This window comes from Tenrec ecaudatus, chromosome 8, assembly GCF_050624435.1.
Source record: "Tenrec ecaudatus isolate mTenEca1 chromosome 8, mTenEca1.hap1, whole genome shotgun sequence".
Lineage (NCBI taxonomy): Eukaryota > Metazoa > Chordata > Mammalia > Afrosoricida > Tenrecidae > Tenrec > Tenrec ecaudatus.
In genome coordinates, this window is record NC_134537.1 from 10,757,044 (window position 1) to 10,783,405 (window position 26,362).

At 46.5% G+C, this 26,362-nt stretch overlaps 1 protein-coding gene across 1 annotated transcript in view; it reads right to left on the reverse strand.

The window, feature by feature from the left end:
* Positions 1-5,157: 5,157 nt before the first annotated feature.
* The window catches only part of MYRIP (myosin VIIA and Rab interacting protein), a 279,856-nt gene continuing 258,651 nt past the window's right edge, over positions 5,158-26,362 (reverse strand). The window contains exons 12-16 of the mRNA XM_075555859.1: positions 15,085-15,246; positions 11,679-11,783; positions 11,520-11,580; positions 9,228-9,346; positions 5,158-5,190 (exon numbers count right to left, since the gene is read on the reverse strand). Coding sequence (XP_075411974.1) covers positions 5,158-5,190; positions 9,228-9,346; positions 11,520-11,580; positions 11,679-11,783; positions 15,085-15,246 — 480 coding nt within the window. The remainder of the gene's footprint in view (positions 5,191-9,227; positions 9,347-11,519; positions 11,581-11,678; positions 11,784-15,084; positions 15,247-26,362) is intronic.

Here is a 26,362-nt window from a genome sequence, read left to right on the forward strand (position 1 = left end):
CCATTACTGTTCCTGAGGGGTTTATCTGTCCTGGATTCCGTGTGTCAAGAGCTCCTACCTGCACCAGTGTACATGCTCTGATCTAGCAAGATTTTTTAGGTAGAACTGGGGTCATGATAGCGGGGTCGGGGTCGGGGGACAGGTGGGGCGGAAGCATTAAACAACTAGAGGAATGCTGTGGGTTTCATTGGTGCTATACTGCACCCTGGCTGGCTTGTAGGATTTTTCTTACAACACTCAACCATGTCCCATTCCAACCAGACATGGGCAAGGCTTTGCTCTGCATTAGCTCTGTGGAGAGTAAACTTTGTTTTCAGGGGTCACATGGGACTGCTGGGCCCTGCCTTGGAGAGCAGTGGAGTGGAGTTGATCTAGGATGATGCAGTGGTGCCTAGCCCTTGGCTGGCATTGGGCTACATCAGCTTGTGTTTCCTCGTCCTGTTACAGAATGGAAGTATGTTTCCAGCTTTGGCATGCATCTCTCATTTGAATCACCAAAAATGGGGCCCCAACCATCACTGGGGCTTGTGCTTTGTGAGTTTCTGCATCCACTGTCTTCTGATATTCTGCCAAGAGCCACCCCAAGTTGGCAGAGACCCCTGCGCACTGCACCTGAACGCATTGCTTGCCTGCAGCCGTGTCTGCAGCATGTGTTTTCATACATGAACATTTTCTCCCACATCCCGTTACGATCCCCTGCTGCCCGCCCCAGTAACCTCTTGACAATGCTGGCTGTGGCTTGTCTCACTGAGAGAAACTGACTCTCAAATTTCTCCCCCCAGCACTAAAGACCACCTTTGTCTTGCTTGAGGGAAAGCAGAGGGCTGGTCACTAGAGTTTGGCAGAGCTTAGCTTGAGCCCCTGACCTGGGTGATGTGACCATGGACAAGTCACTTAGCTCCCCCAAACAACAGGTTCTGAGCTGATAGGAGGGATCGAATGAGTGGACCTCGCATCCAGGAGAGTAGTTGGTCACTTGGCACTGTCTGGAATGTTTCAGTTGCTGGTGGAAACTCTTAAACTAACTTGATTCCCTTCCCAGGGATTTTCAAAGGTGTGGTCCATGCACCAGCGGCACCAACACTCTCTGAGCTCATGTTAGAAATGTAAGCTCTTGGGTCCCATTGCAGACCCATTGTACTCGAGGCTGTAGGGTGAGGTCTAACAGTTTGGAGTTTAATGAGCCCTACAGGTGATTCTGAGGCACGGTCACATTTGAGAACCACTGTTAGGCTGGCCCCCAGACAGAGCAGGTCCTTGGCTTCTCTTAGGACATCGACTCCTCTTTTATCTATTAGTTTATTATTAGTCAACATGTTACCTTTATGACAGCAGTCATAAAACTACTGTCCTATTATAATGCACATTAATGACCTTCATCTGGCAATATTGAGTGCCGGGGTGAGGCCAGAGTTAAGGTTGGCTCTGATGGTTATGTGTCAACTTGGCAATCATGGTTCCCACGGGTTTGGCTGCAATGTAGTGATGTGATTTGGTGGTTTGGAAGTTTGCCATGATTGAGTCATGCTCCATTTTGTGATCTGAGTTGGTCATTCCCCATTGTCGCCTAAGGCTACTTTTCACAAAGACCTCATCTTTAGAAATTAGTAATGCCAATAAGCGAGGAATGGGTGTGTTTCATAAACTCATTCATTTCAGGTTATTGAGCAGTTCCTAAACCTATTTTGAGATGGCAGGATCCGGTGTGTTGAGTACCATGGACAGGTCAGTCTTAGCAGCCCAACAAATGCAAGACTTAGGGGATCATATTTGAGCTACAGCCACTACATCCAGGTTCATGTTCAGGGTCTGGACCCTATTGACATTTTGGGCCAGGTGATTCCTTGGTACTTCATGTAGGGCTTTCCTGTGCATTGTAAGATAGGTATTAACAAATCCACTAGATGCCAATAGCACCCTGAGAACCACTGGCCTTACTTGAGCGACCACTGGAGCAGAAGTACATCACTGCTGTTGAGTGGGTTCCAATGGGATCCATCCAAGTCGAGCCATGTGTTGGAGAGTAGAGCTGACCCCCACAGAGCTGTCTCTCCTTCCCTCTTTCAAAATTCCATAGGCATTTCATCCACATGTCATACCCAATAGAGTTTTGTTTTTTATTTTTGGCTATAATCTTACAGATGCAGACAGGTAGACCTTTCTTTCAGAGTGGTGGGCTCAAACCACCAACCATTAGGTTAGTAGTAAAGTACAACCTAGGCATCTTTGAGTGAGTGGAGGTGATTGCTTGGTGTTCACTGCTGTTTGGGATGATTCCATTCTGTGCTCTATGTGATAGAGTAGAACAATTCATAGGAGTTCCTTGATGGTCATATTCACTTATGGAGCTTCTGGGTAGGTCTGAACCACCAACCTTTGGATTAGCAATCAAGTCCCTGTGGCAGTTATATAATCTCCTGTCAACTTGAGTGAAGGGGTGTAATCTAGCCTGTCAATCAGGACGCAGCTTGATGACCTCATTTGGAGACATGGCGGAGGTAAATAGCTCCCTGGAGGCCAGACCCAGTCTCTCTGCCTTCCCTTTCCTGCTGATGAGACACTCAGAGAGCTGGAGGAGCTACTTAGAGACCACGCTGGCATTGAGATGCTTCCATTGCCACTGGATGCACAAGACCTTCTGGTCTGTGATCATCCTGCATTTGGCATCGATGCATATACTGCGTGAATTGAAAGAGGAATTTATGGATGAGTATCAGGCATATGGGCAAATACTGGATATACGGGCTTAATCTGGACTGGGATGGTTTCTCAAGATACAATGACTTTGATATAAAGTTCTTTCTTATACACATATGAGTGTCTCTGGATTTGTTTCTCTTGTCAACCTGGACTAACACACTTTAACCAGTGTGCCACTAGGGCCACTTGAGTAAAGGGAGTCATTGGGAAATTCGGGGTCATGGGAGCACTCAGTGGGGAAGGGAGTGGTGGGACTGGAAGGAGTGTGAGCGGTGGGGACAGCAGTGGTTTTGAGGCCCGGCTATTCCAGTTGCTTCTCTCTCCACCCTCTCAGTCTTCCCCAAGCAAATACTCACACACCCACTCACTTTATTTTCATAAATGACTTTTACTTCTTTATCGTTTCTCTTGACAGTAATTCTTGGCAATGTGCATATAACATGAAGGCAAGCATAACTTTCATAGGCTCTATTGTCCTCATTATCTTAAACCATTAAAATATTTTCATTTATAAAAATTAATCTAAATATAAATATTGACACTTACGATCAAAATCACTTGATGACAAAATAATTCTTCTGGAGCTATAACATATGCTTATGGTTTTTAATAGTAAATTAAATCTTTGTACTTGGTTTGGCACAAGGAAACTTTTATAAAAATTCAAATGCCACAGAGCAGGCTTCTGTTTTTTTTTTGCAAGGCTTACACAGTACACATTTCTGTCAAAGGAAATGAATATTTTAACACTGTAACACAACAATAGTTGCTTTTCATGCCTCTTAAAGAAAATGTTCTATTTGGAACTCGAATCTTATGTGTTTCTCTGTATGTGTGTGTGTATTGTGTTTTAAAAATTCTGTTTTGTTTCTTTTGCTTTGAATCACACCAACAGAACAAAAAACCAAAGATGTCCTTGATTTCAACCGAGTCATTTCTGTTGGATAACACACACACAGCATCAGCAAGGAGCCTTAGTTGGGGACAAGCAGTCCCCTATCAGGGATGGATCATACACATGTATTTTGGCAGCAACTCAAGTTGGGAAATGTATGTAGCAGCGAAAGAACACAGAGGTCAAAAACAATGCGGGGCGATGCTTTATAACGATAATTAGCTTACAGGTGTGACTTTGGGCACATTCATTGTTCTGGTCCTCCATTTCCATATTTGGAACATGGGGGTACCTACTGAGTGGGACTGCTATAAGAATTCAAATGAAACCATTGCCTCCTCCAGAGCAGCACTCTGCCAAGGCAGGCACGCCATCCGTGTGCCTCCTACCCTTTGTCTTTGTTACACAGACTCTGAATATCTCACAGCAAGCACATGTTGTGACTGCCCGATGAACTGAGCCAAATTCCTGTTTCACTTGCTTTTGACACACACACACATTTTAAATAGTCATGCATTTGAAACAGATCTCGAATGGAGCGCTCCTGTCAACTCCCGAGTCCGTTCCACTCGCAGTTTGTCCTGGCTTTGTTCGGACCCATGCTAACCCTCAGACACTCCCATTTTCATGGCATTGACTGGTGTGCTGACCAGGCCGTGGGGAGTGGATTTTGGAGGACAATTTCTCATGTGGTTTTCCACGGTACAGACCCAGTCGCCTGGATCTCGTGGACATTTGGTGATGACTAACGGGCACCATGCTGGTTTGGGACAGTGTCTTCATGGCGGACCAATATGGCGGCCTTTCTCAAGGTCCTGTCCCCTGCAGGATGGGGAAATTCTCAAGAACTCTCTGGAAAACTCCTAAGTTTTCAATGAGCTATTGTTTCAGGCAGACCTAGAGTCAGGGAGGAGATGGAGAGGGCAGCTTTTAGGCATGGCAAGTCAACTGTGTTCCTGCTTGTGGCCTGTGAGTGCCGAACAAAGGGAAGGGCTGGTAGTGTGGCAGGGAGTGAGGAGGCTGCTGAAGACTTCGCAAGTGAGACGATCTGATCTGTAGTCTCACTACAGGGGCATTTTTAAAGAAAGCCTTTGTAAGCAAAGATGGTTGTGAGAGATTAGTAAGCCATGATGAGTGGGTAATCCCTCCCTCCATGAACCCCCACCCCCACCCCTCTGCCCAGCTCTCAACACTTTTCCTTTGGACAAATCACTGACACGTGATTCCCGTGGAATCAAGATTAGGACAAAGAAAAGACCTTGAAGACAGCACACTGGAGCAAAGCAAACATGAAGACGATGCATCAGCTGTTGTTGGGAGACCAGCATCTTGGCTTTCTGTCCTGGATTCCCCTGGGAGCCGAAGGCAGACAGGGGGCGAGACCACAAGGCTGGGCAGCCATCTGGGTGAGGTATCAGGCCAGCCCTGTGCAAAGGTCCACTGTGGCCTCCCCAGACCTTCTCCTCAGGTAGCCATCCATACAGTATTCGATGGCTGTTGGGTCAAGGCACTGTCGTGTACGGCCGGAGGCAGTGGGTCACTGGCAGTGGAGTTTCATGGCACTAATTCGTCACAGCAGACTCCAGAGTGGGCTCCTGGGGGACATGGTAAGCACACTGTCATCAGCCACTTGGCAAAAGCGAACCTAGCTGATTACAATGTGACTGCCTTTGGTTCGGCTGCCGACTTCAGGGCCAGCAGTTCAAAACCACCAGCTATTCCACGCGAGAAAGATGAGGCTTTCTAGTCCCATAGAGATTTACAGCCTTGGAGACTCAAAGGGGGCAGTTTTACCCTGTGCTGTGGAGTCACTATACATTGGAATTAACTCAAGTGTATCTAAAAGAAATGTGTGATCATTGACCATTTATACAGTTCATGACCTTTAAGAAGGGATGCCATGTCCTTCAAGTACTTCTTAATGCATCTGAACTTTGTTCTGGGGCATGGCATAGGGGATTACTTGATTTCCCTCTCTACTGCTACCTCATGGCCCATTTTCCTAGTAGTTTAATAATCCAGACCTTCTGTACCAGTATATAATGTTTCATTTAAAAAGGCATATAGCACATTCTCATTTCTGCTTGTATCTATTTCTGATCTCCCTATTCTAATCTATTAACCTACTGTCAAGCAGCATTTATTTTCAAATAGGTCAGAAAAATCACTTTAATTTAACAAAATACTTTTAATCTCCACCCCTCCCCCTAGTTACTCTGATATGGATTGTATTGTTGTTGCTCAAAAGGAAATCTAACAGATTTGGATGAAAACCGAATCAAACTACAAGTTCATTTGGGAAGAAATCATTGATTGATATGCTTTATTAGTCAATATTTCAGGCTTGGGACCATGAGGGGAGGTTCTACCCTGACCTAGAAGGTCGCTTAATATGAGTCGCCCTTGACTCCACAGCCCAACCCCTCCCACCCACCCCAGTCATCCTAATATCAAAAATGGAACCCTGGTGGCAGAGTAGAGAAGACATTGGGTTGCTAACCCCTAAGTCAGTGGTTCAAAACCACCAGCTGCTCAGTGGCACAAAGACAAGGTTTTCTGCTCTTGTAAAAATTTGCAGCCTTGGAAACCCACAGGGGCAGCTCTACCCTGCTCTATGGGGTTGCGATGAGTCCCACTCAACGTGGTGGCAAAGAGTTGGGAGAGTTTATTTTGTTTTTTCTTTTAATATGAGAGAGAGGTAATCTCATAAAATCACCCAGCAATTTACTATTGAGTTGGGTAACTTATTATTTAACCGTGGAGTTTAATTTGCTAATAGTTTAGCTAGCATGTTCCATCTCTCTGGACAACCAATGTAACTTTCCTGTCCAGTGGTCTGGGTGCCTGTGTTTGTGAGTTGGCTTAGCATCACATCAGGGTTGGGTCATTGGGATTATCCCAGCTTCATGCCACAAAGATTCAGTTTTTGATTGATTGATTTTTTTGTGCGCTGGAAATGGCTAGATGACTTGAGAATTAGCTGTTCCTTAGAACAGAACCTTCTGTTCTGTCCAAATCGTTTTTTCCTTTATGGGCAATGTTTTCATCTTGCGAGTGCTCTGTGGATTGGCTTGTCTCTTGACTTGGTGAAGTGAACATTAGAATGTGCAAGCCCACAGGCTGCTTAGAAAATGAAAATATCACGTACACACAATCAAGACCAACCTGATGCGCTCTATAAATCTATAAGACAGTAATGAATAGCATTGAGAAACCATTTCTTTCTGACCCCGCAGTCATATGCCAACGGGTACGTAGCCACATGCGGTGAGCTGGCCCTGTATTGGGCATTGCAAATACGGAACATTTCCATCCTTGCGGGAAGTTCTATGGAACACTGATGTTCCAGATTATTTGGGGCATTTCGGTCTCAGAGGGTGGTTTTAGGCTTTGGAGACTTTAATCCATTTTGCTAAAAGATCCACGGATGCTTGGCACAAAAATCACTCTTCTGCAAAGGATAAAATTAGACAAACATCTCAGGGAAGGCTTCGGAGTAGTTAAGCTTTATCTCTGGTCTCCTGGGGCCGCCAGAGGCTGACGTGGGAGTTTCCATCCATCTCCCAAGGCATGGTAACAATTGTGGGGAGCTATTTCATCAGCAGCACGAAAGCCCTTTGCTCACTTTCTCTGACTGTTTCTTGTCTTGCATCCTTTTGTGTTTCAAAGTAACCTCCCTACCCCCACTCGTACGTTTTTTTTATGGTTTGTTTGCATTTATTGAATAAATAGTGTCCGTTCTTTCCTTTTTAACTTTTCTGTGTTACTCAACTTTATCTTCTGATCGAGTCCATCCCTGGTCCCAGTGGATGATGTATCATTTTAGCTCTCTGCACCAATGGGCCAGAAGCGAGCAAGGTGATTGGCTTTGGAAGCCAGGGATCGGGGCTGACCAATGAGGATGAGGTTGCTGGAAAGAGACGGGGTGTCTGTAATGAACAGTGCATGCCCACCATCACACCATTATCTGGGGCTTGTGTGCTTATGGCAACAGCAGTAGGTAAGTGCCGCACAACCGGCTGCAGAATACACTTGGCCCTGGCTTCAAACTTGTCATTCCAGGTGTTATCTGCCCTCCCTTAGCACAACTGGTATCGCTGAGGGAGACACCATGTCCTTCATCAAACATGTTCAACATGCTTGATGGCAGCAGGGTATAGTCACCCGAGTCTGTACTCATGTTCTGCCATCTCTTTCTTGGCTGCATTTTGTGGCTGCTGCTGACGCTGTTCATAAACATAGTCAGGAGCATTGTACTCTCTTTCTTTTCAGATGCAGATGAAGAGCAGATGGACCAGGCGTTGACTCCAAGACATTGAAACTCCATTCAAGGGGAGGAGATGAGCCAGTCAGGGTGCAGTATAGCACCGATGAAACATACAACTTTCCTCTAGTTCTTTAATGTTTCCTCCCCCCCACTATCATGATCCCAATTCTACCTTACAAACCTGGCTAGACCAGAGGATGTACACTGGTGCAGATAGGAACTGGAAACACAGGGAATCCAGGACAAATGAATTCCTCAAGACCAGTGGTGAGAGTGGCGATACCAGGAGGGTGGAGGGAAGGTGGGGTAGAAAGGGGGAACTGATTACAAGGATGTACATATAACCCCCTCTCTGGGGGAGAGACAACAGAAACGTGGGTGAAGGGAAACATTGGTCAGTGTAAGACTTGACAAAATAATAATAATTTATAAATTATCAAGGGTTCGTGAGAGAGAGGGGCCAGGGAGGGAGGGGAAAAATGAGGAGCTGATATCAAGGGCTCAAGCAGAAAGCAAATGTTTTGAGAATGATGGTGGCAACAAATGTACAAATGTGTTTGACACAATGGATGATTGTATGGATTGTGATAAGAGTTGTACAAAGCCCCAATAAAATGATTTTAAAATACAAACTCCATGCAAAAATCAGTTAATAAGAAGCAGAAAATCAATGAAATTGCTGAGAAGTCTTATTTTCCCTATAAAAATAAAACTTCCTCATTAATTAAATCAAGAGAAATGAAAATTAAGTTATAGTCAAGATGTAATGTGTTGATTTGCATAGAATGTGACGTAGAAAACCTATCAGCATCAAGCGATCCCAACCCACACTCTCAGACAGCAAAGTCAATGGCCCCACGGGGTTTCCAAGGCCAGCGTCTTTAGGGAAGCAGACCAATGGGTCTTCCTCTTGAGGAGCAGCTGGTGGATTTGAGCTGCCCACCTTTGGGATGAGACCTTTAGCCACTACACCGCCAAGGTCCTTAATGTAATGTATCACTATGCTAACTAAGCAACAGTTGCTCATAAACACGACATCAGAGGGAGCGGGAATATGGACTGAAACAGAACACTCACTCTCTTACCCAACCTGGTCTTACACGCCTATGTACCAATTTAAATTTCCCTCGGACCAAAGCCAGTTTCTACAAGGCAGCAAAGATGTGGCTTAGGTGATGGAGTCATACATCACTGAGGCTGGTGCTGGTAGGTGGGAGACCAGTTACCTCTTTTAGAAGCCCTCCCACCTGCAATCCAGCAGAGGCTTCTTGGGTTCTGCTGGGGAAGATGCAGAAGGAAGGGTTACCCCCTGGAGCTACAGGAAGACGGTGGGAGCGAGGTTCCTAAGGCAGAGAAGCGGCTTACCACCAGGTCCATGGTGGCGTTGTCCCTTTCCTTAGTCCTGCTGGTTGAGGAGTCTTGGAGAATGAAGTTGCGGTTGAATGTTTTCAGGGTGGCCATGGAAGGTACCTCGGGTTTTTCGGCTAAAAAGGAGAGAAATAGGAGTGAGCGCCCCTCAAAAGCCAGGCTGACTGTTGAGGAGCAGAGACCTCAGCGGGTTGCTGACATTTATTTTGTTCTAGACCTTTTTTGTCTGACTGTGACTGTGGAATCTTTTCATCTTACCCCCTACATTGATGATGGCCAAGTCAGTCAAGGCAGTAGTGGCAGCTGTCCTGGGGAAGCAGGTCATTCACAGGGCACCTCATAGCATCCATAAATTCATATTTGCCAACCTGAAGGTCTCTAACAACCCAAGAGCCAAACCTGATCTGATGAAAAACACCTGGTCTAAAACAGACTGTGGTCATGGAATGTCCTTGTGTTGGTGAGAATGAACACTGTTTGTTTGTTTTTTTCTGTAGGGTTATTCACGTTTCATGATCAAATGCTGCCTGTTATGGATTGAACTGTATCTCTCCCCCACCCCCCAAATAAATTTTGAGATCCTAACTGCTATACCTAAGCCCATCTGGAAAAGGGGAAGCCCATTTGGAGTAGGGTAGGCTTGTTAATATTGGTAGGCACCACTGAGTCAGTCCTGACTCAAGGACCTCACACACAATAGAACAAAACACTGCCTGGTCCTGTGCCATCCCCACAACTGTTGCTATGTTTGACCACTTTCTTGCAGCTACTGTGTCCACCTACCTCATTGAGGCCCTGGCTTTTGTTGTTGACCTTCTAGTTGACCAAGAAAGATCTCCTTCTCCGGGACTGCTCTCTACTGATAGCATGCTCAAGGATGTGTCTTGGCTTCTAAGAAGCGTTCTAGCTGTCTTTTTTTTTTTTAAGGTAAGTTCATTCTTTTAACAGCCTGTGGTATATTCAATACTTTCCACCAGTACTATAAATAGAAGGCAACAATTCCTCTCCAGTCTCCCTTACTCAATGTCCCGCCTTCACGTGCATAGAAGGCAACTGAAAACACCATCATTTGTGTCAGGCCCAGCTTAGTCCTCAAAATGATATCTTTGCTGATGTCATTAGGGCCCTATCCATGAAAGAGTGGCTTGAAGGAGCAAATCGGGTACAGAAGCAAGCATGTACAAAAGGAGGAAGATCAATGGCATGTGGAGCTCTCTTAAGGAACTCTGAGAAGGCTAGAGAAGCCAAGAAGGAGGCTTCTCCCAAGAGCGGACACAGAGAAAGCATTCCCCTAGAGCTAGTTCCCTGAATTCAGCTTTCTCAAAGGAGCTCAGGTGGTCTAGTGGGTTATATGTTGAGCTACAAACCACAAGGTCAGCAGTTCAAAACCACCAGCCATTCTAAGGGAGGAAGGTGAGGCTTTGTACTCACATGAAGAGGTCACAGTCTCAGCAATCTCCAGGAGGAGCTCTAACCTGTCCTATAGGATTGCTATGAATCAGAATTGGCTACTCAGAATATGAAATATATTTTAACTCTATAGGACTTTGTGGAATATAAAGGAAGCATCCAATGAAGGGCACCTTGGAGATCCAGCACTCCGCTTTCTGACTTTTTATTGCTTCAGTCTGTAAATCCAGATGACTAGGTCATTCTGCCTCAACCCATGGCTTCAGAATCTAGGGCAATTGTTGAGAACATCCCGCGGGTATGGGAAGCAAGGCTGGCACGGCTAGCTTCCCTTCTGGGTTAGATCCTGGCGGATGCTTTCAATGCTCCGCTCACACGTCCGTGGCATTCATCATTCCAGTCGCCGACGGCAAACACTCGCACTCTGTCCCAGGCTTCCCGTGGGCCAAGCATGGGAACAGGTCAGGGAAGCAGAGTATTAGTGACTCTGGGAATAACCTTCGGCCAAGGATTGATAAAACCTGATGCATAAATACTTCCGCTCCCTACCCTGGGGGCAGGAACATTGGCGGTGTGGCCAACACTGCCTCCCAGAGGGCTCCAGTGGTATTCAGTCAGGCTGCCCACAGGAGAAGCATCAGATTCAAGGACCTCCCATTAGCTGAGCTCCCCTTTTGGAATCCCCTCTCTCCCTCAAGCGTGTGCCCCGAAACCACCTGTCCCAGGGCGTGTTTCTGGAGACCAGAATCTCAGACAGACTCCCTCTAATAGGCATTCCGGGTGAGGACTTCCTCCAGGAGCAGGGCGTCCAGCTCTGACCTCTGGGCTTACTCAAGCCACTGCCGCCCGGAAGAGCGCTTGGTTTTCATCTCCACGCACCTGTCGTTGGCGGCGCCGGCAGCTTCCTCCTCTGCTGCCGGGATGTATCGATGGTGTGTACCTACGGACAGAACACAGCGGCCCAAAGGCTGTTTGTCTTCCCAAACGTGCAGGTCGCACGCTCTGTCCTCCGAGGGGGTGAGGGACTAGCTACCGCACCTGGTTCCTCTGCTTCTGATCCCGTTTGCGTGTGAGCCGCACACAGGGCGCGATGTTCAGTCCGGCCACGGTCAGGGCTGCGATCCGGCTCTCGATGTCGGAAATCTTAATCCAGCGGGAAGGCACGGTCGGGGGGTGGGTGGGGTGGGAGGGATGACGGGCGTGGGGTGGGGGATGGGGTTGGAATCAGAAGGGGAGAATCTTCATTAAAAGGATGCACACATCTAGAAGAGCAGAGGCTTCGGGGCATACCCGCCGTCCCTTCATCCCTTCTCTAGCTGTCATGAGGACGTGGAGGCAGGGGTGCCCACCTGGCTGCTAATGACGGACAGAGAACTTAGTCTGCAACCTTTCTTGGGGGCCTGTGCCATACGCCGGCCTGTCCAACGCCCAACGCCCTGGCGTTCTTTGCCAAGGTGCTGTTTGGGCATCCGGCCAGAGCACACCTGCTGATACACGTGGGTCCATGCATCATGGGGGTTTGGGCCCAGGTCATTTGGCTCAGCATGGAGTGGGGCAGGGCATGGCTTTCATAAGAGCTTATGCCAGGAATGAGCCAACAGAACACATATGCCCTACCTCCTGCTTCCCTGGGTCCTGGGACTCCAAACCACAGTATGGAAAAACCAAGCCCCTACTACGGGAGCGGGCAGGTGGATGTCTTTTCTAGCCTTCCCCCACAATGGGCTCCTGCTATTGTGTTCCGAGACCTGCTTTGAACAAAAAGACCCTTGGGAGCACTTGGGTTAGACTGCTGGGTTGGTGGTTTGAACCCACCAGCGGCTTTGCAGGAGAAAGATGAGGCTGTCTGCTCTGGCAATGAGTCACAGACTCGGGAATGCAATGAAGGATTTCCTATGAGTCGGCAGCAGCTCCATGGCAGGGGTTTCCCTTGCATGAAGGCTGCTGGGACAGGGGACATAGGGGATGTGGAGAGAAGGCAGTGGAAGGGTCATTAGCGAGGGAAGATGAACCCCACTCTCCATTGAGGGGTGACAGTCTTGGTCAGAAACGGAGGAGGGGTAGTTGAAGGTGACATCTGGGGCAGGGGAGAAAGGGGGCAGGCGGAAGCTCTTGGCAGCTGACACCTAGAAGGGGTCCCCAGCCCTCCCTGCCCCTGCCCCTCCTGGCCCCCCAAGATACTTTGCTGTTCTTAACTCCTCAAGCTCCACACAGAGAGCAGCATCCTATGCTTTACCGACCAGTGACTTGCACAGTCCCCTGAGAAAGGGTTCAGGCGAAGCCATTGCCCGCTATTAGCAACTGCGGGGGCCCAGCACCCCACAGTCTTTCCTGGGGGCAGTTACAGTGGAGGGTCTTGCTCAGTGGGCCCCGGGAGACAGGCCAATGAGAAGTAAACTGCTGATCTATTGGACAGACACTGCAAGAAGACATTTGCATCCCTAGGGCAAGGACCCGAAGGAGGATTGGAGACGACAGGAGACAGGCTGATGTGGCCCATCCTTTGATCTATGCATGCCTGAACGTGCCTCCTTGCCCCTCAGGCTGCGTGCTACGTGACCTGCTGGAAGTTGAGAGGGACTGCTTTAGCCCGGGCGCCTGGGAATCAAAGCAAAATGATCAAACGTAGACCTGCCCATCTGCTCTGATAAAGAACCCTGTCTGCAGAAGAACAGCTTTTCCTGGTTGTCAGACAGGCTCTCCCCTGGATGGCCCAGATGGCATCCTGCCTGAAAGGTAGCCCCCAAGTGCATAGCACTCCTGGGTCCTGGCTGAATCCAAGACCACAATTTAGTGTACCTACCCTCCTCAGTGAGAGCGCCCCCCCCCCCCGCATTCCAACCCCAAAAGAAAGAAAACTGCTGCCTGTGCTGTATTTTGAGTGAGGTTAATTGGATGAGAACAGACAGCAGAGCTGGGGAGTGTCCGTGCTGGTCAAGGTCCCCACACTGAGGCCCTGCCCCAAAGCTGAGATGCAGGGTTGACAACCTCTCATGAAAATTAGGTTGTCATATCAAGGGGAGAGCTTGCAATGGCCGAGTCTGTTGTTAATTCTGAATGCCCAGTCAGAGGCTCCGAAGATCCACAGAAACAGCACACATGTGTCTTCAGAAAGTTTTAGGGGGAACTTTCTGAGAACAGCAAGCGGTTCTGGAATAAGCCATCTCTGAAGGACCTCTGCTGCTGTGGTGTAATGGCGACTCCAGGGGACTGGCTGACCCGGCCTATAGTGTGGGTCCGTGCATGTGGCTGTGTCCCACCTGGGGACTGCCAGCTGCACGGTTATCCGTGGGAACTCACAGGGACTTCTCACAAGCAAGGTGAGGCTTTCAGCCTCAGAAACCCACAGGGGCAGGGCTAATGGGTCCTGCAGGGTCTCTATGAGTTGGGAGTGACTGCAGGGCGGTGACTTCTCTGAGCTGAACCTTGCCTACTCCTCATGGACAGCATGGGCCTGAGAGGGCTGGGCTTCGAATTCCATTCCCTCATTCAATCCATTGTGATCACGTGCCGGGTATCATGTTAGTTACCCAAGTGACTAGACAGTGGCCTGCTCTCAGGAAGCTCGTAGTCTCAACCCCATGACAGGGAAGGGGACGCGTGGTCTGGGGTGGAATTGGGAACCTAGATAGCAGGGTTACCTTCCAAGGGGATCAGAAAATCCATCAGAGGAAAGCGACATGTGCTTCAACCAGAAGTCTCATGTGGTAGCGAGACTCTAATTTGGGGGAGAAGTCTATTCATAAAAAGGGGATTATAAGGAAGGGAGGATTCAACCAAGGTGCAGTATAGCACCGATGAATCACACCTCATTCCTCTAGTTCCTAAATGCTTCCTCCCCCCACTACCATGACCCAGTTCTACCTTACACATCTGGCTAGACCAGAGAACACACATTGGTACAGATAAGAGCTCTAAACACATGGGATTCAGGACAGATAAAACCCTCAGGAACAGTAGTGGGAGTAGCGATATCATGAGGGTAGGGGGATGGTCGGGGAAGGGGGAGAAGGGGGAACCCATCATCAGATTGCATATCTAGCCCCACCCCCAGCAGGATGAATAACAGAAAGGTGGGTGAGGGGAGACAATGGATAGTGTAAGATATGAAATAATAATAAAAATATATAATTGATCAAGGATTCACGAAGGTGGGAGGGGAAAAAGGAGGAGCTGATACCAAGGGCTCAAGTAGAAAAAGTTTTGGAAATATTGATGGCAACATATGTACAAATATGCTTGACACAATTGATGAATGGAGTGTTTATAGGAGCTGTAAGAGCCCCCAATAAAATGATATAAACAAAGTGGGGGGAGATCAGTTGGAATTCACCTAGCAGGACCCTAACTCTATTCCTATGTCTGAGACAAGTTTTGTGGAAAATGGGGGTCCCCCTTCTTTTGCCCTGCGAGACCCCTTCTGAGCAGAGAGGAAGGATCTCACCTGGAGCTCAGCGTGGTGGACCTGGGCTGCAGCCGTGGCTACCTGGTCCTCCAGATCGGCCAGTTCCGTGTCATTGGTGCCACTGTGGATGCTGCGGGCAGCATCCTCCAGCTCATGAAGTTGCCCCTCCAGTCCGTACACGGTGCCTGCCGCCAGGTACACCTGCAGAGAACAGCGCGGCTGTGGGACCCAGGACTGCCGACACCCTTTCAGAGGACCCTGGTGATTCAGGGGAGGGACGGTGAACTGGGCTCATCACTGGGGAAAAGGTGAAGCCTTTCCTCCCCTTTCTTGGCTCTTAAAAGTGCAAGTTCTCCTGGAAGGCTCACCTTCAGCCATACCCCTTGCAGCTGCACTGCCAGCCAAAGCTGTGAGAGAGCAGTACAAACTCTAGGCAGTCCATTTTGTCAGTCATGAACTGCACTTGTCCCGTGACCCTAAAAACCACAATGTCAAGACAGAGGAGACAGGGGAAACAACACAAAATACTCGACGTAGGTTTTTTTTGCAACAAAAATCTCAGTTGGCATTTAATAACAGAAAGTTTCAGAAAATAGGTAAGATGAAATTAAAATGATTACAAGTTTTGAGTGAATTATCTTTGATTAATTACTTTCTCGGATCCCTGGCAACACAGGGGTTAGTCACTGGGTGCTAGTCCAAAGATTTGCGGTTTCTAACCCACCCGCTTGGGGAAAAAGACGTGACAGTCTGTTTCCACACAAATTTATAACCTTGGAAACTCTTGTCAGGAAGTTCTACTCTGCCCTGTAGGGCCGCTAGGGAGGATTATTTTTCACTTGACTAAAACAACTTAAGAGAATTATAACAAACTTAAAGTCTATAATAGAAACACCACCACCCCGCCCCCACACACACTTAGGAAACAATGCGATTGAAAAAAATCAAAACCAAGTCGAACCCATTGCCACCGAATCAATCCCAACTTCTTGTGACCCGCTAGGGTTCTTGAGGCTTTGTGAATCTTTATTGTAGCAAAGAGCCTCATTTTTCTCCTGATGAGCGACTGGTGGGTTTGAACTGCACAACCTGTGATTAGCAGTCGAATGCTTACCTAACAACACCACCACAAATCTATTTCTCTGTCAATAAGATCACTTTGTTTTGAGAGATGCTGAGAAGTAGAGAGCAAAGAGATAGAGAGATTAATCTGAGATAAAGGAAGAGGCTTGAGATAATTGCCAAGCCCTTGGCAATTCTCATTAAAAGGGGGAAACACATACAATTCCTGGAGACACTCAAACTAAGGGGATCTGGACAAAGTGAATAAAATAATTACTTCTTTACCTCAGTTAATGAGACCAAAAACCAACAACACAAGGAAAGACATGTAGCTAAAGAAGGTGATTATTCAAAGAGAGGTTCTTGAAATTTAATCAATGCATATGAAGCTGTAAACATGTGTCTCCCCCCACCCTGGTCCCCAGAAAACTTCACTTCAGAGGACAGCACTGAAGCTACAGCTCAGGGAGAGGGGCACGTGTGATCTGAGCACACAGGAGCAAACAAAGAGGGAAGGATAGAGAGTGGAGCACATCTTGGTCCACCAACCCCAAGGATAATATTCCTGCTCAGAGCAGCCAATGCACAGAGAGGACCATAAGGCTGACCCCACCACGAGACACGACGTCCCTCGATGAACCATAGTGCTACGGGGGACAACACTGGAGACACAGTGTGGGAACTGTACCTGATCTGATCCCACCATACAGGTAAAACGTTAAGGGCATGCAACCGAGCAGCAAGGGGAGAAAAACAATGAAGTCCCTATGAATACCAAAAATAGACTTTGGGGACAGGGTGTGGCACCCCATCAGACTTGACCAGAAAACTCCCAAAGGTCAACAAACAGACCTGAACTATTTATAGGCGGTTTTTGGGTCTTTTTTGGTTGTTGTTGTGTTTTTTTTCTTTTACTCTGTCTTATTTTGTGCCTATTATTATCTGTGAATGTCTATCTGGATAAGACAGGTGGAGGAGAAAACGATGGGATCGCTGGTTTGGGCGGAGGGGGCTGGGGAAACATAGAAAAGGGGAAGGAAGGAGTGGGTGTTAACAAACCTAGGGACAAGGGAACAACAAGTGATCTAAAATCGATGGTGAGGAGGGTACAGGATGCCTGGTAGGGATTGATCAGGGCAATGTAACTGAGGGGAATTACTGAAACCCAAATGAAGGCTGAGTATGATAGTGGGGCAAGAGGAAAGTAAAAGGAAGTAGAGGGAAAGAACTGGGAGGCAAAGGAAATTTATAGAGGTCTAAATACAGGCATGTACATATGTAAATATATCTATCTATAATGATAGGGAAATAGATCTATGTATATATATATTTATATGTTAAGTATTAAGGTAGCAGATGGATGTTGGGCCTCTACTTGAGTACTACCTCAATGCAAGGATGCTCACCTTCCTGAAATGATTGCTGAAGCCAAAGTGGTGCATACGCAAAGTGTGGTGAAGAAAGCTGATGGTGTCTGGCTATCAAAAGATATAGTGTCTGGGGTCTTAAAGTCGTGAAGATAAATAAGCGGTCATCTAGCTGAGAAGCAACAAAGTCCACATGGAAGAAGCACACCAGCCTATGTAATCATGAGGTGTCGATGGAATCAGGTATCAGGCAACAAAGACCCAGAATAAAAAAATCATATCAATAGGAATGAAGGGGAGGGCTAAGTGGAGACCCAACACCTATGTGTAGACAATTGGACATCCCCTCACAGAAGGGTCACAAGTAAGAGACGAGCCCATTAGGGTGCAGAATAGCACCAAGGAAACACACGACTTTAATTCTTCCTTACAAATCTAGCTAGACCAGAGCATGTGCACTGGTACAGATAAGAGCTGGAAACACAGGGAATCCAGGACAGATAAACCCCTCAGGTCCAATAATGAGAGTAGTGATACCAGGAACTAAAGGGGAAGGTCAGGGGAGAAAGGGAGAGCCAATCACAGTGCTCTCTATATAAATCCCTCTCTGGGGGAAGGGTAACAGAAAAGTGGGTGAAAGGAGACATTGGTCAGTGTAAGACATAAAATAATTTATGAATTATCAAGGGTTCATGAGGGAGGGAGGGTTGGGAAGGGAGGGAAAAAAATGAGGAGTTGATACCCAGGGCTCAATTAAGAAGAAAATGGTTTGAAAATGATGATAGTAATATATGTGCAAATGTGCTTGACACAGTGGATGGATGGATTGTGTTACGAACTGTACCCCAATAAGAAGATGAAAAAAAGAGAGCTCCAATAAAATGACGAATTAAAAAAAAAGCTATAAACATGTAATCACAGCATTTTCATGTTGATCTGAATGAAACACATGGCCAGGCTTGTAGCCGTTCCTTCACTAGAGTTAAAATGTAACTGTACTGAGGATCATCCCAAGTTTATGGGCCTAAGTCCTGAGCATCTTTTGCACCGAGCAATGCTGAGGATTGCTGGGGAGTAGAGAGAACCCTGAGACACTTCTACTCCATCACTCCCTTGGTGTAGTTCATGCATCTGGGTAAAAAGTGTCAATTTCATGCATGGCCTCCATGAAACAGCTTTCCTTCTTACTATGGAACCAGAAGACATGGATGCTTCCCACCTACGGGGACTGAAAACTTGGATCCAGGACCTAGTAGATGGATCCGGATCAAAGAAACTATAGAATGGGACATCAAATTCTGACTGACGGGACACACTGAGGCTGGACACACCCAGCCTTGTGACCAATGTTTCAACCTTGAATCGAAATGAACGCATGAAGTCACCTTTAAACCCAGCAACATATGGGGGCTAAACATCTTTAGCCCAATAAATAAAGTTTGTCCTCCAACATTGCATCTTTTCAAAGAATCAAATACTAGGAGATCAGAATGACAACAGTAACTAAAGCAGAGAGGAGACTTTTAAGAGGGAAAGAGTCCCGGTTAGCCACCGGGAAGCAAGCTGAGTGAGACTAAGCCCAGTGACACAACATCAAGACTGTAGCCAGTGGATGAACTAACTGTACAGAGAACACCTGTTGGTTGGGTGTCTTGTTTTGTTGTGTTTATTTGATACATATACACGCACAAAATGACCATTTTGCAAACACATTTCTAAGCGGAGCAAGGCAGGTGCAGGAAGCTATTTGGTTGACTGACAACAAATCTGACTGGCTCCTAAAGCAACAGTAGTCGGGTGTTGGAAGCTTCCAGAGGGGCTGGCAAGCTGGATGTCACATTAAATGAGTCATTAATCATACAGGAAGCGTGGCCCAAATGTCTGCAGGCAATCACCGTATTTCAGTTTGCCTTTTGTTTAAAGACATGCTGAGTCCTGGCGAAATTGCGTTTGTAGCAGTTTGTCGCAATTTAATCATAGCCATTTGCTTGTTGTCTTCAACATAAGAAACTGTTCCTTATTGTTTGTCTTTTGGAAGAAATGGTGAATATTTGAAAGCTACTTAAGTGGAGAAATTATTCTATGAGAATCTCTGAAAGTTTCCAAGTTGAAGAAACTCCTCCTCAGAGGGGAAGACAAACCAGGGTGGGAGGAGGAGAGAAAAAGGAAAGGCAGTATTCAGCTTTTGATATCAGTTTTCCCTATCTGGACAAAATTAAAAAAAGAGGTGACATTATTTTGAAGACAATCTTTTAAATATAAACCCGTAGCTTTGCACAAGGCAATACAATGCGGAATTAGTCAAAGAAATGGGTAATTCACACATGGCGAACCATAACTTGACATAGTTTTGGTTAGGGACCTTGATTTGACGAGCAACAAGGCTCAGCATCATCACCCCCCATGACGGTATTAGCTTGGCTGCCTACAGCTTCAACATGGTCATCCGCTAATGGTTGCTGATTTTTCTGCCAAGACAAAGTGCGATGAAATCACTGCAAGCCCTCAGCGAGGCCAGAATGTTCATCTTTTATGTTCTGTTCCCTAAAAGTCTGCGTTCCTGGCAACAGAGGAAAGGGGAGGTTCTGTGGTTTGGCACCGGCACATCCTGAAGACGGAATATAGCCAAACCAAAGGCGCCTACAGGTCGGGAGGAGGAGGGTGCTGGGGAGGCACGCTCACCATGCTGCTGATAAAGGCAGCTCATGATGGAGCGAGTTCCTAAGCCAAGGGTTTTATGGGGCTTACCGAATGCTTACGGTAGCCCTTGAGATTGTACTGTTATCATCACCCTGTTAAAGATGAGAAGATTATGGCTTATGTAAATGATATCACTGTTGCAGATTTCACACCGGGGAAATAGGAGAGCCTGGGTTGGAGTTCATGGGGCCAATGCCTGGATCCCACACTTTCATCACTGTGATACTGCGATAGTTAACCTTGGCCGGATGTTAGGATATTTTACATTGAAAACGTGAACTTCTAGTGGTTGTTTATAGGAGTTCAAGATACTGACTCTGTTGAAATAACAAAAAAATTAACATGTCATTTAAGATAAGTGGTCTTCTGGTCTTTCCCACCACCACCCCCCTTTTTAAAACAAAACAAAACAAAAAAAAAACCAGCCCATTTAAAATTATTAGCCTGGAGTTGCTTAATTAAGGCTCACTTTTGGAAGTGCCCTGGTGGTATGGGGATCACATGTTGGCCTATTAATTGTAAGGTCAGTGGTTCAAAATCACCAGCTGCTCGTTGGGCGAAGAATGAGGCTTTCTACTCCTGGAAAGCATGTCAGCCTTGGAAGCCCCTTGGGGCAGCGCTACCCTCTCCTGCTGGGTTGCTCTGAGTCAGAGTGGACTCACTGAGAGTGGATTTTTAGGTTTGGGGTGAGACCAATGGTTGCCATGTCTGTGTAATCTTGTCATCCCCGAATTCTTGTCACCGATGACCTGCCTGGCTTTTGTTTCAGCAAGTCTTCCTTAATGCAATTCAGTGGATGAAATAAGTTGATTCATTAAGGAAAGATTTTGTAGTCCAATGTACTAGGGTGAATACTATTAGGCAGGTTTCTTCACTATAGGACTTCTCAGAGTCTTTCACGTGTTAGTGAGTACCTCGGTTCCTAAAAACAGTGAATGTTCACCCATGCTGCTAGGACCACTGGACAGTGGGACTTATACCAGAACCGTAGGAAGGAAGGACACACCTTCTGGGCCTACTCCAGACTAATGTGGCAGAGCTGGGCTCCCCTGAGGGGGCTCCGTTGTGTTTACTGTCGGACACTATGAGGTCAACCATTTGGTGCTGCCTCGAGTTCGGCACTACCCCTTGTCTGTCAGTTTGGTGTACTACGGTGGCTGTGATGCTGGAAGCTAAGTCACTGGTATTTCCAATACCATCAAGGTCACCCAAAGGGAACAGGTTTCAGCAGAGCTTCTAGACTAACACAAACTGCAAAGACAGAGTAGGTGGCTAATTCTGAAGAATTGGCCACTGAAAAGCCTCTGGATAGCACTGAACCACTGTCAGTCACTGAAACTCTAATGCATACAAGCAGAACAGTGTCAGAGATAGCGCCAGAAGAGGAGCCCCTTAGATGAGCTAGAAGATCATCACTTAAAATAAGAATGAGGAACGGTTGACTTCTCAAAGTCGAGTTGGCCATAATGATGTGAATGAAGTCAAGTCTGTGGGAGGGAAACCTTCGGGACCTTCATGCGTTGATGGGGCATGGCTCAACATGAGAAGTAGCTGCAAACATCCATTAATAATTGGAACTGGAATTGGAATGTATAAAGTACAAATCTAGGAACATCAGAAGTCATTAAAAATGAAACTAAATACATAAAGATTGATATGCTAGGGGGTACTGAGCTGAAGTGGGCTGGTATTGGCCATTTTGAACCAGGATATCGTATGGCTTACTAAGCCAGGAACGACACAATCAAAAGAATGGCATAGCATTCATCATCAAAAAGGACACTTGATCTATCTTGAAGTACAATGGTGTTTACAATAGGATTATGTCTATCTCCCTTCCAGGAAAGCCAATCAGTACAACTATTATTCAAATTTATGCACCAACCCCTAAAGGATGAATGTAAAAATTAAAGAATTTTATCAATGTCTTCAGTCTGAAATCGATCAAACATGCAATCAAGATGCATTGACAATTACTGGCAATGGAATGCGAAAGTTGGAACCAAAGAGGAAGGAATCGTAGTTGGAAAACAATGGACTTGGGGATAGAAATGAAACTGTAGATCACATGATAAAATTTTATAAGACTAATGACTTCTTCATCACAAACACCCCCTTTCAAAGAACACAAAGGCTTCAAATTGACTACAACTGTATGACAAGATAACAGAGAAGCTTAATATCAGCAGCCAAAATCGGAGCAAGCATTGACGGTGGAACAGATCATCAATTGCCTGCAAGTTCAGGTGAAAGCTGAAGAAAATAAAAACACGTTTACAAGAGCCCACAGATGACCTATCCCATCAAAGATGACCTATCCCATCAAAGATGACCTATCCCATCAAAGATGACCTATCCCATCAAAGATGACCTATCCCATCAAAGATGACCTATCCCATCAAAGATGACCTATCCCATCAAAGATGACCTATCCCATCAAAGATGACCTATCCCATCAAAGATGACCTATCCCATCAAAGATGACCTATCCCATTAAAGATGACCTATCCCATCAAAGATGACCTATCCCATCAAAGATGACCTATCCCATCAAAGATGACCTATCCCATCAAAGATGACCTATCCCATCAAAGATGACCTATCCCATCAAAGATGACCTATCCCATCAAAGATGACCTATCCCATCAAAGATGACCTATCCCATCAAAGATGACCCATCCCATCAAAGATGACCTATCCCATCAAAGATGACCTATCCCATCAAAGATGACCTATCCCATCAAAGATGACCTATCCCATCAAAGATGACCTATCCCATCAAAGATGACCTATCCCATCAAAGATGACCTATCCCATCAAAGATGACCTATCCCATCAAAGATGACCTATCCCATCAAAGATGACCTATCCCATCAAAGATGACCTATCCCATCAAAGATGACCTATCCCATCAAAGATGACCTATCCCATCAAAGATGACCTATCCCATCAAAGATGACCTATCCCATCAAAGATGACCTATCCCATCAAAGATGACCTATCCCATCAAAGATGACCTATCCCATCAAAGATGACCTATCCCATCAAAGATGACCTATCCCATCAAAGATGACCTATCCCATCAAAGATGACCTATCCCATCAAAGATGACCTATCCCATTAAAGATGACCTATCCCATTAAAGATGACCTATCCCATTAAAGATGACCTATCCCATTAAAGATGACCTATCCCATTAAAGATGACCTATCCCATTAAAGATGACCTATCCCATTAAAGATGACCTATCCCATTAAAGATGACCTATCCCATTAAAACTTTGAGAACAACTCGGTTTTCTGCGTTGCACATGAATGACAGAAGACCCGACGAACTGTGGAAGACATCAGGAACATCATACCCAAAGAAAGCAAAAGGCCATTATAAAGACAGTACAAAAAAGAAAAGATCAAGCAATGTCACAAGAGACTCTGGAACTTGTTCTGAATCATGGAGTAGCCAAGGAACAGGGACGAAATGATGAAGTCAAAGAGCTGAACGGAAAATTTCAAAGGGCAGCTCGTGAACGCAAAGTCAGATATTATAAGAAAATGTGCAAAGACCTAGAGTAAGGAAACCCCAAATAAAGAAAAACAAGCATATCTTAAACTGAAAGAACTAAAGAAAACATTCAAGCCTGGACTTACAATAGTGAGAGATACTAAGGGCAGGATAATGAATGATGCAGGAAATATCAAAGGGAGATGGAAAGAGCACACTGTCGTTGTACCAAAAAGGAGGAGCAGCCAGGCAGCCATTTCAAGAGGCAGCGTAGGAACAAAACCCAGTGGTGCGAAAGGAAAAGTTTAAGCCATCTTACAAGCATTAACCAAAACACAGCTCCAGGAATTGATGAAATATTAACCAAAATGTTTCAACAGGCTGATGAAGTAGTGAAAGTACTCATTCGTCTATGCCAAGAAATTTGGAGGAGAGGTCCTTGGCCAACTGACTGGAAGATATCCAAATTTGTACCCATTCCAAAGAGAGGTGACCCAATAGAATGCTCAAACTATAAAAGAATATTATTAATATCACATGCAAGTAAAATTTTGTTGAAGACCATCCAACAACAGTTGCAGTAGCACATTCACAGGGAACTGGCAGAAGTTCAGGGCAGATTCAGAAGAGAATGTGGAACCAGAGATATCATCACCGATGCTAGAGGGATCCTGGCTGAAAGCATAGAACACTACACAAATGTTGACTGTCATTGACTCGGCAGAGGCATTCAAGGGTCTGGATCATAACTAAACTATGGCTAGCCTGGAGAAGGATGTGAACTCCAGAACACTTCATGTGCTCATGCGGAATCGGTACATAGCTCAAGAGGAAGTTGTGGACAAGACAAGAGAATGCTGCATGGTCTAAAATCAGGAAAGGTGTGCATCAGGGTTGCATCTTCCCGCTAGAATGATTCAATCTGTACACTCAGCAAAGAATCAAAGAAGCTAGATTATAGGAAGAATCCTGATCAGGATCGGAGGGAGGCTATCAACAACCTGTGATAGGTACATGACACAGCCTTGCTGACTGAAAGCGGGAAGAACTGGAAGCCCTAGCGGATGAAGATCAGTCTTCAGTATGGATTACACGCAATGGAAAGAAGACGAAAATCCTCACAATTGGACCAGTGAATGGATGATAAACGGAGAAGAGACTAAAGTTGTCAAGGATTTCATCTTGCTTGGATCCACCGTCAATATTCATGGAAGCAGCCATCAAGAAATCAAGTGATACACAAGACCTCTTTAGAGTGTTGTCAAGTAAGGATGTTGCTTTGAGGACTAAGGTGTGCCTGACCCAAGCCACAGTACTCTCCATTGCCTCGTACGCATGTGAAAGTCAGATGTTGAACAAGCAAGGCCGAAAAAGAACTGGTGCATTTGAGCTGATGGCATTGGAGAACACTGAGTGGACCATGTACTGCTAACAGGACAGACAGATCTGTCTTGGAAGCTGTAAAGCTAGAAACGCCTCCAAGTGGCAAGGGTGGAGACTCTTCATCTCACATACTCTGGACGTGTTTTCAGGAGAGACCCCTTTCTGGAGAAGGATGTCATGGTTGCTAAAGTGGAGAGGCAGTGAGGTAGTTACCTAATCTGTTGTCAATTATGAGTGAAGGGGTGGAGTTGAGCCTGTCAATCAGGCTGCAGCTTGATGACCTCATTTGGAGGCACTAAGGAGATAAATGGCTTGCTGGAGGCAGGACAGATGCTTGTTCCCTGGGAGACACCACTGATAATGAGCCTGATGGAGCTACGCCCTCATCGCAGCCTCTACTTCAGGAAACAGTCTCCCACATGAACTACAGTGCTCTGAGTCCCGATGAGAGGTTAAAATCCTCAGAGACCCAGACAACGATTCAGGCTGTGCACCTGAGCCCCCACCGTGTGTGAGGCTCACCTCTCGGTGAGGCCGAGTCTGGGTGTGGCCCAGGTGCTTCCTAGCTCCAGGGGAGACGGAGTGGAATTCCAGATGCTCACACCAAGCAAAAGGTGGGACGCGTTGGGGCTGAGAGACAGCTCACGCTCAGTGTCATCAGGTAGGGGCTGACTCCTGGTGACCCTCCAGGACAGGGTAGACCTGTCTCCGTGGGTGTCTGAGACTGTCCCTCTCTACAGGAGGAGAGAGCCTCCTCTTTCCTCACAGAGCGGCTGGTGATTTTGAAATGCTGACCTTGCAGTTGGTAGCCCATTGCATAACCCGATACGTCAAAGGCGGTTCTCAAATTAATGCCCTCTCCTGACTAAGGGTGCTAGCCAGGCTGTGCATGGAAACAGCAGATCCACACGCACTGGGGCATTCTCTTCCGCTTTTATCTCAACGCTTTGGAGACAAGTGCTCTTCACCAATATTCTCCTTTATCTGGTCTGCTGAAGGCCGTGTGCAGCAGGCGGGAATCAAGGTCGCCATGTCTATTTCTGATCGCCGACCCCCATTTCCCAGCTCCAGGGAGAAAGGCAGAGAGAGCCCTTTAGAAGGCAGGCTCACGGAAGCCACAGGTTTAATTAAATCCGCCACATCCACAGCCCCTTTTCAAACGGCCCCTACCTTTCTCCCCTTGCCCATCAGAATTCCGCCCTGGAGACAGCAGTCAGGCAGGACGTCAGTCTGGGCTCTCTGATCCCAGAAATCAAAGAGGAAGAGAAGAGTCTCCTCTTTGGACTCAAAAGCCCATAGAATTC